This window comes from Mustela nivalis (genome assembly GCF_964662115.1).
Source record: "Mustela nivalis genome assembly, chromosome: 8".
Taxonomy (NCBI): domain Eukaryota; kingdom Metazoa; phylum Chordata; class Mammalia; order Carnivora; family Mustelidae; genus Mustela; species Mustela nivalis.
Window position 1 is genome coordinate 113,526,979 of NC_139027.1, and position 14,516 is coordinate 113,541,494.

The 14,516-nt window shown below is 40.7% G+C and overlaps 1 protein-coding gene across 4 annotated transcripts in view; it reads right to left on the reverse strand.

Moving 5' to 3' along the window:
• MCM8 (minichromosome maintenance 8 homologous recombination repair factor) overlaps positions 1-14,516 on the reverse strand; it is a 46,497-nt gene that overhangs the window by 4,769 nt on the left and 27,212 nt on the right. For 3 of the 4 annotated variants that reach the window (XM_082744421.1, XM_082744424.1, XM_082744422.1), the window contains 5 exons: positions 14,024-14,165; positions 10,340-10,535; positions 7,340-7,559; positions 6,867-7,076; positions 5,533-5,609 (listed from right to left, as the gene is read on the reverse strand). In XM_082744421.1, the coding sequence (XP_082600547.1) occupies positions 5,533-5,609; positions 6,867-7,076; positions 7,340-7,559; positions 10,340-10,535; positions 14,024-14,165 (845 nt within the window). Of the gene's footprint in view, positions 1-2,935; positions 3,019-5,532; positions 5,610-6,866; positions 7,077-7,339; positions 7,560-10,339; positions 10,536-14,023; positions 14,166-14,516 lie in introns of those variants that run through there. The other variant, XM_082744423.1, reaches the window with a different exon arrangement.

A 14,516-nucleotide genomic window follows, 5' to 3' on the forward strand; every position in this document is an offset into this window, starting at 1 on the left:
GGTTGCCTTCACAGAGATAAAGGCTTCCTTGAGGTGGGCTCCAGCCCTGCGCCTACCAAATAAGAAAAACCCTTCCATCTCTTTATACACAAAAAAGAACTCGGGGTACCTACCCAGACTATTGGGCCCTGGCAGAGGCCAGCTGCATATCTGTCAAAGCAACTGGACTCTGTGGCAGCAGGATAGCCACCGTGCCTCAGGGTGCTAGCAGTCACAGTCCTACTCATTAAGGAGGCAGACAAGCTCACCCCAGGGTAAGAACTTAATGTCAAGGTTCCTCATACAGTTGCGACCCTCATGAACACACAGGGACACCGCCTCCTTTCCAACTCTCGGCTAACACAACACCAAGGGCTCCTCTGCAAGAATCCAAAACAGTAAGGACATTAAACCCAGCAACCTTTTTCCCAACGGAAGAAGGGGAACCAGACGATAACTGTTACAAAGTAACTGATAAAGTCTATGCAAGCTGTCCAGGCTTATAGGATCAAGCCATAAAAAATCCAGAGCTTGTGCTGTTCAGTGATGGCAGAAGTCTCCTACAAGAAGGTGCCCAGAAAGCAGATTATGCAGTGACCACAAGCACTGAAGTCTTAGATGCTAAGGCATTACCAGCTGCACAGTCAGCCCCACAGGCGGAACTATACACCTTAGTCGGAGCCCTCACCTTCAATGAAGGCAAGTGGGTCAACATCCACACTGACTTGGTTCGTCTTTGCTACTGTGCATATACAGGGGGCCATCTACAAGGAGAGGGGCCTTCTAACTGCCGCAGAAAAAGCTATCAAAAACAAAGAAGAGATACTAAAACTCCTCGAAGCCATCTGGCTTCCCAGAGAAGTAGCAATCCTGCACTGTAAAAGACACCTGAAAGGAGACAACTCCATAGCACGGGGAAATCACCTGGCAGATGAAGCTGCCAAGACCACAGCCAGTAAGGACATGGCTGAGGGGGCCACCTGGACTAAAAAGAGTTGGTGGAGGATGCCAGATGGGCATGTCTTCATCTCAACAGCAACAGGAAGACATCTAGTCAAAAAATATCACAAACTCACCCACCTAGAAAAAACTGCTTTAGAAGCCCTCCAAAAAGTACTACTACATCAGCCAGCACTATGTCGAGCAGCCAGTGAGCAATGCATAACATGTGCTAAAAATAATGTTCGACCTGCACCGCAGCCCCCGCCTGCCAGGTGTCCTGGGATGGAAGTAACCCCTTTCAAAGATCTAGAAATAGACTTCACAAACGTGCAGCCAAGCAGTGGATTCACTGCTAGTGAATCCACTGGTAAAAGTATACATATTCTCTGGATGGGTCAAAATCTTCCCGACCAGGATGGAGTGAAGCCGGGAAGTAGCCAAAGTCCTCTTGTGGGAGATCGTGCCTCAGTTCAGCCTGCCACTAACAATCCATAGTGACAGTGGGCCCACACTGTAGCAGACATTGTACAGGTCTTAACCAAGTCTTTCAGCATCACCTGGAGACTCCACACTGCCTACCAGCCCCAAAGCTCAGGGAAAACAGCAAATGAATCACACCCTCAAGGGAACCTTAGCAAAGTTTTGTCAGGAGACTAGCCTTCCATAGCCAAATCTGCTACCCCCACTCCTACATGCCTGCTGCACACCTGGGACTCTACATTACTCCCCTTTCAAATTAGCATATGGATGGCCTCCCCCATGCCTGGGGAGTCTTCCAGGAAACTTCCATCAAAAATTGGAGATTAAAACAAAACAAAACAAAATGAAACAAAACAAAGCAAACCCTTCAGGCCCTGGGACCACCTTAAATAATTACAAAGGCCCTGAGAGGGCCCCAACCTCCTTAGGGTCCCAGGTACACTCCTTCCAGGCAGTGTAGATCAAAGATGAAAAAAAGGACCCCCTCAAACCACAGTGGACAGGGTCTCACATTGTTGTTCTAACCACCCTTACTACCCTTAGGGTTTCTGGTATCACCCTATGGGTCCAACACTCCAGAATGAAAAAAAGCCCATCACTCCGATGAAGAGCCACACCAGTGGAAAGTCCAGTCAAACCCTACAGATCTGCTCTGGCTTCATCTCTGACGAGACCCCACCAAATAATGAACACCTGCTTGCTGTGGTCCCTTGCTCTCATCAGCATGATATTCCTCATCCTAGGGGCTGGACTCTATACTGTTGCCCCTTCTGACTGGACTTTCCCCCAGAGACTTGCCATTATTGTTGTTTACTGAGTAATCCTAGGGTGTTTTACTGCCCTTACTTGTCCACAGGTTTTACCTGCTATCCGGCTAGCCACAATGGCTCCCTCTAACTAAGGTTGTGGACCCACAACTGAGGTCTACTCCTAAGCACATTTCATCATAGTTTTCCTGACCCCAGTCAGTCCTGGTCTTCTGCTACGTGGTGTGCTGTTCCTCCTCACTGCCATTAGCTTGCCTGACCTGGCATTGGTGGGGGCGGGGGGGACCTCTCAACTCTCGCATTACCGTTACTAGCAAATGGTTCCCTTGGTTCAGCCCCCTCATCGGCCCCCTCCTTATGCTCCTCCTCACAGTAGCATTTGGTCCTTGTATTTTTAATGCCCTTACCAGGCTTATCACACATTGCCAAGATCAGACTCCAGCTGCTCCTTACTATTGCCCATAGATAATAAAAATGATGCCCTCTAAACCAGGCATTTAAAAGGGCATCAAAGGGGGGAATGATAAAATAAATCTGTGTTCTGAGGCGGCCGACCAATCCAGCAAGGGAATCCAAATCCCGGCCCCAGAGCCATTCCAGGTTTTCCTCTAACCCCACCTAGGCCCACAGGCCACAGCCATAAGAGTGGCAAAGATATGGAAGTAAAAGTGTATAAACTACCCCCTTTGATGGAAGTAAAAGTGTATAGACTACCCCCTTTGTCTGTGCTTGGGGCTCAGACCTAGAGAGATTACTCTCCTCTGAGCCTGCCAGCATAAAGTAAACTTTCATGATCCTTCAAGGTCTCTGAATGCTGCTTGATTTTTTTGTCCAGGATCCAGTCCCCATTCTGTAACAGAACAAGAGCTTATTTTTCATAAGATACTTTTCAAAAATGCTTTATGCTATTATGTTAATTATTAACAACTTATGTTCGCCTTAATTATATTTAACCGCCATATCCTATCCCATTTAGCCCAACAATCCTCTGATTCAGGGACTATTCTTATTCCCATTTTACAGATGAAGAAGGAAAGTCTAGTAAGGTAAGTTATTTGCCAAAGGTTACAGAGCCAATGAGTGGATATGAATCTGAACTATATGGGGTCAGATGTGAAGATTTATAAATATCTGAGCCACTTTCCTGAAAGAGAACAAACTCAATTTTCTTTCATCTTTCAAGATGGCTCTATACTTCCTAGTATATTTTTTAAAAAAGATTGATTGGTTTGAGAGAGAGAGTGAGAAACAGCATGAGGGAGGAGAGGGTCAGAGGTAGAAGGAGGCTCCCTGTTGAGGCAGGAGCCCAATGCGAGACTCAGTCCCGGGACTCTGGGATCATGACCTGAGCCAAAGGCAGTCGCTTAACCAACTGAGCCACCCAAGAGTGCCCCCTTCTTAGTATATTTTTAATTTTAAAGAAAACTTATGTAAACTTTTACCCATAAACATTTAGTTTTTATAAAATAAATATAAATTTACAAGATTGCCATTATGATCAACTGTATCACAGTTTAGATATTTCTTATTTTGACTACTGCTTCCAAGTTAAAATGTAATTTTACAGGTTCAAAAACACATTAAGGGCAAACATTCAAAAACTCAAGAGAAAGAAACTCTGAAATGAGTTAATGACTGAAAAATGATTACTACAGTTAACTTTACTATCAATACAGTATATTTACTGAGGGCATACTGTGTGGTAGGTATGATTCTGGATCCTGGAAGTAAGTACAGCAGATAAAGTCTCTGCTCTTACAGAGTATAGACTAAGGTCAGAAAGTATGGAAAGTTTAATTCACAACCTAGTCTCAGTGTGTTTAACTGAGTCTTGAAATATACTATGGAAATAACAGCAGGTAATTCCAATCACTAGGAATCAGCCTATTCTCGTTATCTGAAAATTTTTATGAAAGTCAGTAAAGCATATTCAATTCACAGAAACAACCTGGTAATGTCACGTAGGTACTGTTTATAGTTAACAATGAGGTAACTTTTTTTGAAGCATAGAAGTAAACTGACAGCCTAAGGCTAATTCAGAGTTACCAGCAAGGCAGTTTTGAGAAGTAGAAACAAACATAAAGTTCTACAAGAAATGCCACAAAGTTCCTCTTGAATGGATAAGTACATGTAAACATTGTCCAAGATGAAGATTCAGACATGCAAAACCAATAACAAATTAGTAATATACCATTTTTATCAAAAAGGTTGAAAGAATAATTTATCTTAAGTGTAATGCTCAGATATGAGAACAAATCAGACCAGTGGATTTATTGTGGAGAAATAAAAGATGGCTGCTTGCGGCAATGTCTGGGGTCTGAGGCCTATGGAAACTAAATAAGGGTGAAGCTTCAAAAATAGAATGTTACAGGTAAAAGAAGGTGACAAGGTAGTCTGATCCCTGATTTGCTTGATAGCCAAAAGTCTATGAAGTAGAAGCACATGACACTGTTTTGCAGAGTCAGGCCAGAAGGCCCAAAGGGTGAGAGATCATTAAATGGAAAAGGAAATGTTAGCCCCACCCACACAGATGGAGAGTTTAAGAGCAAGATGCTCAGAAAGAATGTAAACAAAGAGGCAACTTTTTGTCATTAAACAAGAAGTCCCTACTGCTTGTCCTTGTTTTTAACTGGGGGGAAAAAAGTTTAGAATCCAGATTTTCTGTAAGTTTGGTTAGATTCACTGACTTAGTTTTCTAGTGAGAAAAAAGGATCTCTGTTAGGGCAATCTCTAGGTTTCTTACTGGTCTGGTCTACCAGAAGTCAGGCAGACAACCGGTATTTGTTGGGCACTCTTCTATGTCATATGCTAGCACACCAAACCTCCGGTAGCACGTTGTAGGAGACAGTCTTGTAATTCGTAGACTACCTGGTTGCTTATAAATGGCCAATGGAGAGTCTCCAACACAATGAAGTCAACTGGAGAGGGAATGAAGCCAGCTTGGTAAAAAATTTCATCTACAAGATCCCTCAAAACCAGTACTGAATCATGTAAAAGAGAAAATGGACAGTGTAGGCACTGTAATACTAAACCGACGCACCAGACAAAAGATAATACGTTAGGAATTGGTTGAAAGGGTTAGTAGTCATTAAGTGCTGATGATTTTACCTATTATGACGTTGCTTTTGAGCATTCTCAAAATACGTATTCTTTAATTTATTTTAGAACTATGTGAATGTATTACCCATTCAAAAAAACACATTTTTAATATAAAGATTTACACAGATATTTTAAACCAAGAAAGTATAGTTTGTTCAGAGAATCAAATGGGCTACATAAAAATAATTTAGCTTTGCCTAATTAAATATATAATTTGAGATGAAAAGATGACTGGTATTTCATTTAAAACAGCAGCTAATCTTACCTATATTTCATAACTTCAACTATATCCTCAGCATCTTCTTTGGTTGCTTCCTCTCTTAATTCCAACCTTGCTCGTGCCTTTGAAAGAAAACAAGCATTTTTACATAACAAAAGTATATTTACACTGAGCAGTTAGTATATCAAAGTTTATTTCATTTATTCATTTTGCACAAAAACTGATGGGGGGGACTAAAATATGAAAAGTCGGAATAAAATTATCTGAAAATTTGAGCATGAAAACAATCACTCGTTTAAAATCTGGATGAAGGGGCGCCTGGGTGGCTCAGTGGGTTAAAGCCTCTGCTTTCGGCTCGGGTCATGGTCCCAGGGTCCTGGGATCGAGCCCCGCATCGGGCTCTCTGCTCAGTGGGGAGCCTGCTTCCTCCTCTCTCTCTGCCTGCTTGTGATCTCTGTCTGTCAAATAAATAAATAAAATCTTAAAAAAAAATAAAATAAAATCTGGATGAAAATCTGTTTGTATCTACTAACATATATCTTTCTAAGTGTTCATTTCAGAAAAACTGATTATGAAATACATGTGGTTTTTCCTTGCCTTTACTTTCAGGAAATCATGCCTAACCAATCTGTTAAAACAACACAGAAGGATAATCTGATTTTAAATGCAAAAAGCCCAAACTCCAGCTAATTTTAATTGCCAGAGTTTCCTAGCATTCTGAATCTGTGAATAAATGTTACTGCTGTTAGAAAAATAGGTACTATCCTTATGGACCTGCCATGTATCAAATCAAATACTGACACATGTTTCTATATATTCAACTTAGAATCTCAGAATCCTTAATAAACCTAACCACTTGTCATACTCCAAGAGTCTAAAATGTCAATAAAAGGGGGAAAAAAGAAAAATTGCATGGGAGGTGCTAGTCTCATGCCTAGAAAGAAGTGGCTATACTTTGATTGGTTATGAAAGAGATATGACCAAACATTTTTTTAAATGGTTGTGTGGAAGTTTTGTTGCCTTTTTTTTTTTTTTTTAAGATTTTATTTATTTATTTGACAGAGAGACAGCGAGAAAGGGAACATAAGCAGGGGGAGAGGGAAGAGGAGAAGCAGGCTTCTTGCTGAACAGCAAGCCTGACACGGGGCTTGATCCCAGGACACCGGGATCATGACCTGGACCAAATGCAGACACTTAATGACTGAGCCGCCCAGGCGCCCTTGACCAAACATTTTTAAGAACTTTTATACATCCATTTCTAATGTCTTTTAGTTTGAAGAATAATTGAGTTAATTATATGCAGGAAATGGAGAGAAATCACATCACTTCTTCCCCTTGTTTTTAATTTAAAAAAAAAAAAAAAAGGCATGAACTTAAACCTCTGTTAGACGAATCAGAGATTCCAGCTGCCTAGTGGTGATGGGTGAGCTATTTAACCGCTGGCTCTGTTTCCGAAGCTCAAGGTAAAAATCCTGAAGAATCTGAGCAGCTTCTGTGGATAGCCTTGGATAGACATACTGCCGAGCATAACCAATGTACTTTCTCAATAGCTGGTGGGGAATTAGATCTATTGTTTCTCCAGGAACTACCTAAAACATGATAAAAAGGCCCAACATTACAACGATAGCAAATAAAATCTTTCTGTTAAAATAACTTGTTTAGATACATAAAAAAATTCTAAAAGACTTTCCAAGTAAGACAAACACTCTGAGTCTAGCTGGCTTAGATTATTTCAATTAAAGTTTACATGAACCCTACTATTGCAATATAAAAGGTTTCAGTATGAAAGCAACATACCAAACTCTGACATTCAAATACAACCAATCTGAATGATTAAGAAACAGAAGCTTACCTTTAATCTTTCTGATAAGGGCTTATCAGACACCACTTCAAGTACAGAAGTGTTTGAATCCTGACTGTTTATGCGAGCTACGGTGGCACTGCTAACAGTTCTCTGCTTTCCAGCCCTTATTGCAATCACATGTTCAGAGAGTAAGTGATCATGATCCTCATTTGGGGTATCTAACAGGATAAAGACCAAATCAAATCGGGACAGTAGGGCGCTCCCCATTCTAAAAGGTATAAAGAAAAGAAGAAATTGATTAGAATCAAAGCAAATAGAAAATGGTTTACTATTCAAGTTGTTTACTTGTTTACTATTCAAGTTCCATGTCAATAGAACTTTTAAAAAATGAAGTTTAGGTTGAAGAAACAAGCAATAGCTTTTGGACTCGATAACACGCACCAACTCTGAAGAGACACCAGGCCACACACCCTTCAACATGTAAACAAGCCATATATGTACCTACTTTTCATAAGTTGAGGTAAGGTCCCTTCTCAATCTCTGTTTTTTAAAAAAATTTATTTATTTGTGTGTCTGTCTGAGAGAGAGAAAGCACAAGCTACAGGCAGAGGGGGAAGCAAGCTCCCCACTGAGCAAGGAGCCCAATGTGGGGCCCAATCCCAGGACTCCAGGATGATGACCTGAGCTGATGGCAGATGCTTAACCGACTGAGCCACCCAGGTATCCCACAATCTCTGTTTTCCATATTACTACCTAATGGTGAGCTTCACAGTGACTTTGAATTCTAAGATACATGGTATATCATTCACCAGAGGTTTTATAGTTGTACTTTTGTACTTTTTCTCTCACCAAAAGAGTCTCTCAATGCATCCATGATCACTTAGAAAAAAAAAGCCTACTTTTTCTTAGAAGTCATTATAATCAGGACACCTGGGTGCCACCTCGATTTCAGCTCAGGTCGTGATTTCAGGCTGTGAGATCAAGCCCCACATCAGGCTCCATGGGCATGGAACCTGCTTAATATTCTCTCTCTCCTCCCCTCACTTAAAAAAAACACCAAGCCATTATAATCATTATAATAAAAATGCTGTGTTCTGTCTAGTCATCTTGTCATCTTCCCTGATACCACCAATAGATAATCCTTCTATTTGAGACAAGAAAACTAAAATCCAGAGTGATTAAAGAATTGGCCAAGGCCCTAAAGCAGGTTTGGATACCTCTAAAAACCAGAATCCAAGTCCTTGTTCAACAGGATCTTTCTGATTTTTCCAATATAGCAGTTTTTCATTTTATCAAGAAAAACCAACAGATGGACTTTTTTGGTGGGGTGGTATAGCTTTTCCAAGTACAACTGTACATTTTGCTATGTATCATTTCTATAGTAAAGGTATGTATTATCATCAAACATTAGGCATTAGGAAATCTGGTTTTTTTCCCTCTAGAATTTAAACTTCCATTTTTTTGGTCTTTTTCCCTTTTTTTAAATTAACATAGAATGTATTATTTGTTTCAGGGGTACAAGTCTATGATTCATCAATCTTACACAATACACAGTGCTCACCACAACACATACCCTCCCCAGTGTCTATCACCATGCCACCCCATCCCCTCCCCTAACCCCCTCCCCTCCAGAAGCCCCCACTTTGTTTCCTGAGATTAAGAGTCTCTTATGGTTTGTCTGCTCTCTGGTTTCATCTTCATTTTTTCCTCTCCTCCCCTCTGATCCTCTGCATTGTTTCTCAAATTCCACGTATCGGTGAGATAATATGATAGTTGTCTTTCTCTGACTGACTTATTTCACTTAGCAATAATACCCTCTAGTTCTATCCATGTCGTTGCAAATGGTAAGATTTCATTTTTGATGGCTGCATAATACTCCACTATATGTAGCTATACCACATCTTCTTTATCCATCATCTGTCAAAGCTTCCAGTTTTTCACATGAGGTATCCTTTTGTCCTTTTTCTCACTTCTGCATCATTTCAATCTATTTCCCCCTTCCTATACTTTTTGTCCAACGTACACAGAAGAAATTAGAAGAGAAAGCATATACAAACGTTGTTTTTGGAAGTGGGATCATACCCATTTATAAGAATATAATGTGTGTGTGTTTTTTTTTTTTTTAAAGATTTTATTTATTTGAGAGACACAGAGAGAGAGCATACATGCACAAACAGGGGATGCTCAGAGGAAGAGGGAGAAGCAGGCTCTCTGCTGAGCAGGGAACCTGACACGGGGCTCCATCCCAGGACCCTGGCATGACCTGAGCTGAAGACATGCTTAACTGACTGAGCCCCCCAGGTGCCCCTATAAATGTGCTCTTTTAACAGTAAAGCACAGAGCTATCAGCACATACAGAGCTACTTCCGTTTTGGAAAAGGTTACTTTCCACCATACAGCCTTGCCATAGTTTAACCACTTCCTTTTCAAAGGGCATTTTAAGTTGTTTCCAATTTTTGGTTGTGATAATGCCATCATACCCCACCTGTAAATATATCTCTGTACACTTGCATGGCTATTTCTGTGAGTATTTTTCCTAAAAGTAGAACTGACTAAAACAAAGTGAATGTACATTTAAAATACTGATAAACGGGGTACCTAGGTGGCTCATTTGGTTAAGTGTCCAACTCTTGATTTTTGGCTCAGGTCATGATCTCAGGGTTGTGAAATCAAGCCCTTGGTCAGGCTCTGCACTGGGCATGGAGCCTGCTTGAGCTCTCTCTCCTCCTCCCTCTGCACCCCCTACCACTTGCTCATGCTTGCTCTCTCAAGAAAAATAGTGATAAACATGCCAGTTGTCCTTCCGTATGCTAACTTGAATATGTGAGAACCCAGTTCTCCAATCCTTTGTCAATGATTATAAATATTTGAAATGTCTGACAATCTAAGAGCTATCAATGGTATTTCATTGTTTTAATTTGTGGTCCTCAAACAGTACATTTACTGGAAGGTTCCATTTCTGTGAACGATTATGTCTTCTGTTATCTTATTGATTTATAAGGATTCACTATATTAAAGATATAAATATAAATATCTGAAGAGACTTACTTTAAATTCTCAGAAACTGTTCGGGCTTTATTGTAGTGTCCTCCAACTGGATTTGCAGCAGCAATGATGGATGTTCTTGCAGGGAGGCTACAAACCATGCCAGCCTTAGCAAGACTAATACTTTGCTGTTCCATAGCTTCTAACAAGGCTTGATGTTGATTCCCCATCTTATCAAATTCATCTATCCCACAAATACCTATAATCACAGTAAAATAATACAGACAAAAGCTTTCTTTGGTCAAGCTCCAAATCTCACAGGATGGAAACTGTTTCATAATAAAGTATTGAATTGTTTCCAGCAGTTAAAATTATGAACTGTCAAGGGTGCCTGGGTGGCTCAGTCATTAAGTAACTGCCTTCAGTTCATATCATAATCCCAGGGTCCTGAGATCCAGCCCTGCATCAGGCTCCCTGTTCCGTGGGAAGTCTGCTTCTCCCACTCCCACTGCTTGTGTTCCCTCTCTGGCTGTTTCTCTCTGTCATATAAATAAATAAATAAATAAATAAAATCTTTTAAAAAAAATTATGAACTGTCATACACTTAAGAATTTGTGCCTTTTTTACAGCAAACAAAACACTCCTCTTAACTAACTTTTATTCAGTATTTTCTCATTCAGCATTTTCCATAGGCAAGTGTTGTGAGGGCTATAAAAATGAAGATATGAGAGTGACCCTCAAAAAGTTCAAAAACTCCAAAGAACAAATAATCCAATCAAGAAATGGGCAGAGGACATGAACAGACATTTCTGCAAAGAAGACATCCAGATGGCCAACAGACACATGAAAAAGTGCTCCATATCACTCGGCATCAGGGAAATACAAATCAAAACCACAATGAGATATCACCTCACACCAGTCAGAATGGCTAAAATTAACAAGTCAGGAAATGACAGATGCTGGCGAGGATGCGGAGAAAGGGGAACCCTCCTACACTGTTGGTGGGAATGCAAGCTGGTGCAACCTCTCTGGAAAACAACATGGAGGTTCCTCAAAATGTTGAAAATAAAACTGCCCTACGACCCAGCAATAGCACTACTGGGTATTTACCCTAAAGATACAAACATAGTGATCCGAAGGGGCACGTGCACCCGAATGTTTACAGCAGCAATGTCCACAATAGCCAAACTATGGAAAGAACCTAGATGTCCATCAACAGATGAATGGATCAAGAAGATGTGGTATATATACACAATGGAATACTATGCAGCATCAAAAGAAATGAAATCTTGCCATTTGCGACAACGTGGATGGAATTAGAGTGTATCATGCTTAGCGAAATAAGTCAAGCGGAGAAAGACAACTATCATATGATCTCCCTGATATGAGGAAGTGGTGATGCAACATGGGGGCTTAAGTGGGTAGGAGAAGAATCAATGAAACAAGATGGGATTGGGAGGGAGACAAACCATAAGTGACACTTAATCTCACAAAACAAACTGAGGGTTGCTGGGGGGAGGGGGGTTGAGAGAAGGGGGGTAGGATTATGGATATTGGGGAGGTATGTGCTTTGGTGAGTGCTGTGAAGTGTGTAAACCGGGCGATTCACAGACCTGTACCCCTGGGGATAAAAATATATGTTTATAAAAAATAAAAAAAAAAGCTCAAAGACTTACATTCAAACAGGTGAGATAAGATACAGTTATATTCAAAAGATAGTATTATTTCAAGAACTGCAAGACATAGGCATAATTATGTAAGATCAGTTTTCTGGGTAAGGAGAGGACATTTGAGCAAAAACTTCAAGGTAGAAAGGGACCAGGCCTTGCAGACCCATCTGGGGTAAAGAAAGCATGAATACAAAGGCCTAAAGTAGGAATGTGATATCCCTGGAGTGCTGGTTGTGTTCCAGGCATAGCCAGAAGGCTATGTAGCTGGAGAATAAGAGGGGAGAAGCAGATGATGAGGCAAAAGAGATGATTTGAAGGCCAGAATGTGAATAGCCCTGGACCACTGTCAAGCCTTGAGCTTTCACTCTGAGTGAGACAGGAAGCCACTGGAAGGTTCTGAGCCGAAGAATAAACTCGATCTTTTTTTTTTTAAGATTTTATTTATTTGACAGACAAAGATCATAAGTAGGCAGAAAGGCAGGCAGAGAGAGAGAGAGGAAGGGAAGCAGGCTCCCTGCCGAGCAGAGAGCCTGATCCGGGTCTCAATCCCAGGACCGTGTAATCATGACCTGAGCCGAAGGCAGAAGTTTTAACCCACTAAACCACCCAGGCGCCCCTTGATCTGAGTTTTAATGGGATAGCTCTGCCTTGTTAAGAACAACAGGAAGGGCAAGGGTGGTCACAGGCACTATAAGATTGCACTACTAATTCATGTAAGAGATGACAGCAGCCACAGAGACGAGGCTGGATAGTGGACATATACAGAAGATAGAGCCCACAGTATTTGTTGATAGACTGGATATGGGGTATGAGCAAAAATCAAGGATGAATGCACATTTTCTGATTTGAGCAAACAGAAGGATGGAATTATCACTGACTGAGATGAGAAAGCCTGTAAGAAGAATCAGTTTGAAGGGGAACATTAGGATTTCAGCTTAAGACACGTTAAGTTTGAAGAAGAGATATAAATTTGGAAATTTTCAGCAAATAGCTAGGCAAAGCCATGAGACTAGATAAGATCAAGAAGGTAAACACAGACTAAGAAAATAAAGGCACAAGAAAGAGGCATCTGGAGGTGCCAACCAGTTAAGGCTGGGGAGATAAAGAACAAGACTGAGAAGGAACAGTCAATGAAATGAGAAGAAAACCAGAAGAGTATAATGTCCTGGAAACCAAGGAGGTAAAGTATCAATGTGTGGGGGGGATGGCAGACAGGTGTGGGTGCTGAGAGGATTCAGAAATGTGGAGGTCATTGACAAGCAAAGGAATGAAAGACCTTGACTGGAATCTGCGCACTGCCTGACACATGCAAGGGAACATGCTTTTCAGTAGGGTTAGAGCATCACCAAGAGAAACTTGGGTAACAAAGCTCAATTCTTATTGAGCCCTCTAAGTGGATTTCTTATAAACTAGCAGTCATATCCTGAAAAACATCCAATGAAATGGGCTAAAAATATAGCAAAACCTCTAATTATAAAGTAATAGCTCTAAATTCTTATTTTAAGTCTTGTCTGTGAGTAAAACATTCACCTTATCCTTGAACTATCATAATCCAGATGATATGCTGGGCTAAGTAATAGTCAGGCACTCAGCAAATATTGACTATGCACCTATGTATTAGGCAATGTGAATATGGCAGTTAATAGGATGACGAAATCCCCCTGCTTAATGTAAAGTTTTAAAACAGGCTTTAAATAAATGATCACAAATGTGATGGTTGTTATGAAATGGGAAGTACAAGGAGCAATATATAATTGTGTCTGTTGCAGGATTCTGAAAATGAATGACAGTAAGTACCAGTTTCAATTCTGCAGTATAAACTGTATTTCCAGTTATTCTTTTCTGGTACTCATTCTCAACTCACTGGATGATACAGTGCTATCCAAATGCCTCTTGAACAGAATGTAAAGAAATTAACTGGAAAGAGAAAGTCTTAAAAAAACAGCCCAAAGCTCCAGAACTACTAATTACTTAGATCTGGAATAATGCCTTTAAAACCCTTGGCTCAATTTAAAAATAGAAGCTGTAATATTAGGGAAATTAAATGTTGTCAACAGTGGAGAGTTTGGTCTCTTACCTTGATCGCCAAGTACAAGGGCACCAGCTTCCAAAGCAAAATCTCCAGAGGAACCATCTTTTGAAAGAGTTACAGTCAAGCCAGAGGTGGTTGTGGTATTACCACAAACATACACACCACGGGGAGCAACGTTGCATACTGCCTAGGGAAACAGAAGGTTTAAAAGAATCAGCCAGGGCTGTCTGGGTGGTGCAGTTGAACATTGGACTCTTGATTTTGGTTCAGGTCCTGATCTCAGGATTGTGAGATCAAGCCCTGCATTGGGCTGCACACTGGGCATGGCATCTGCTTGGGATTCTCTCTCTGTCTCCCTATGGCCCTCACCCACCGTGTGCTCTTTAATAAATAAATCCTTAAAAAAAATTAGAAAAAGAATCAGACAAAGTAAAAGGGAAAAACAGCTAATAGTGACTGCTCACAAATGTCAGTTATATGCCAAGTACTCTTCTAACAGCTTTACTGTATAATCTTTACTACCACAGTTAATAGCAAG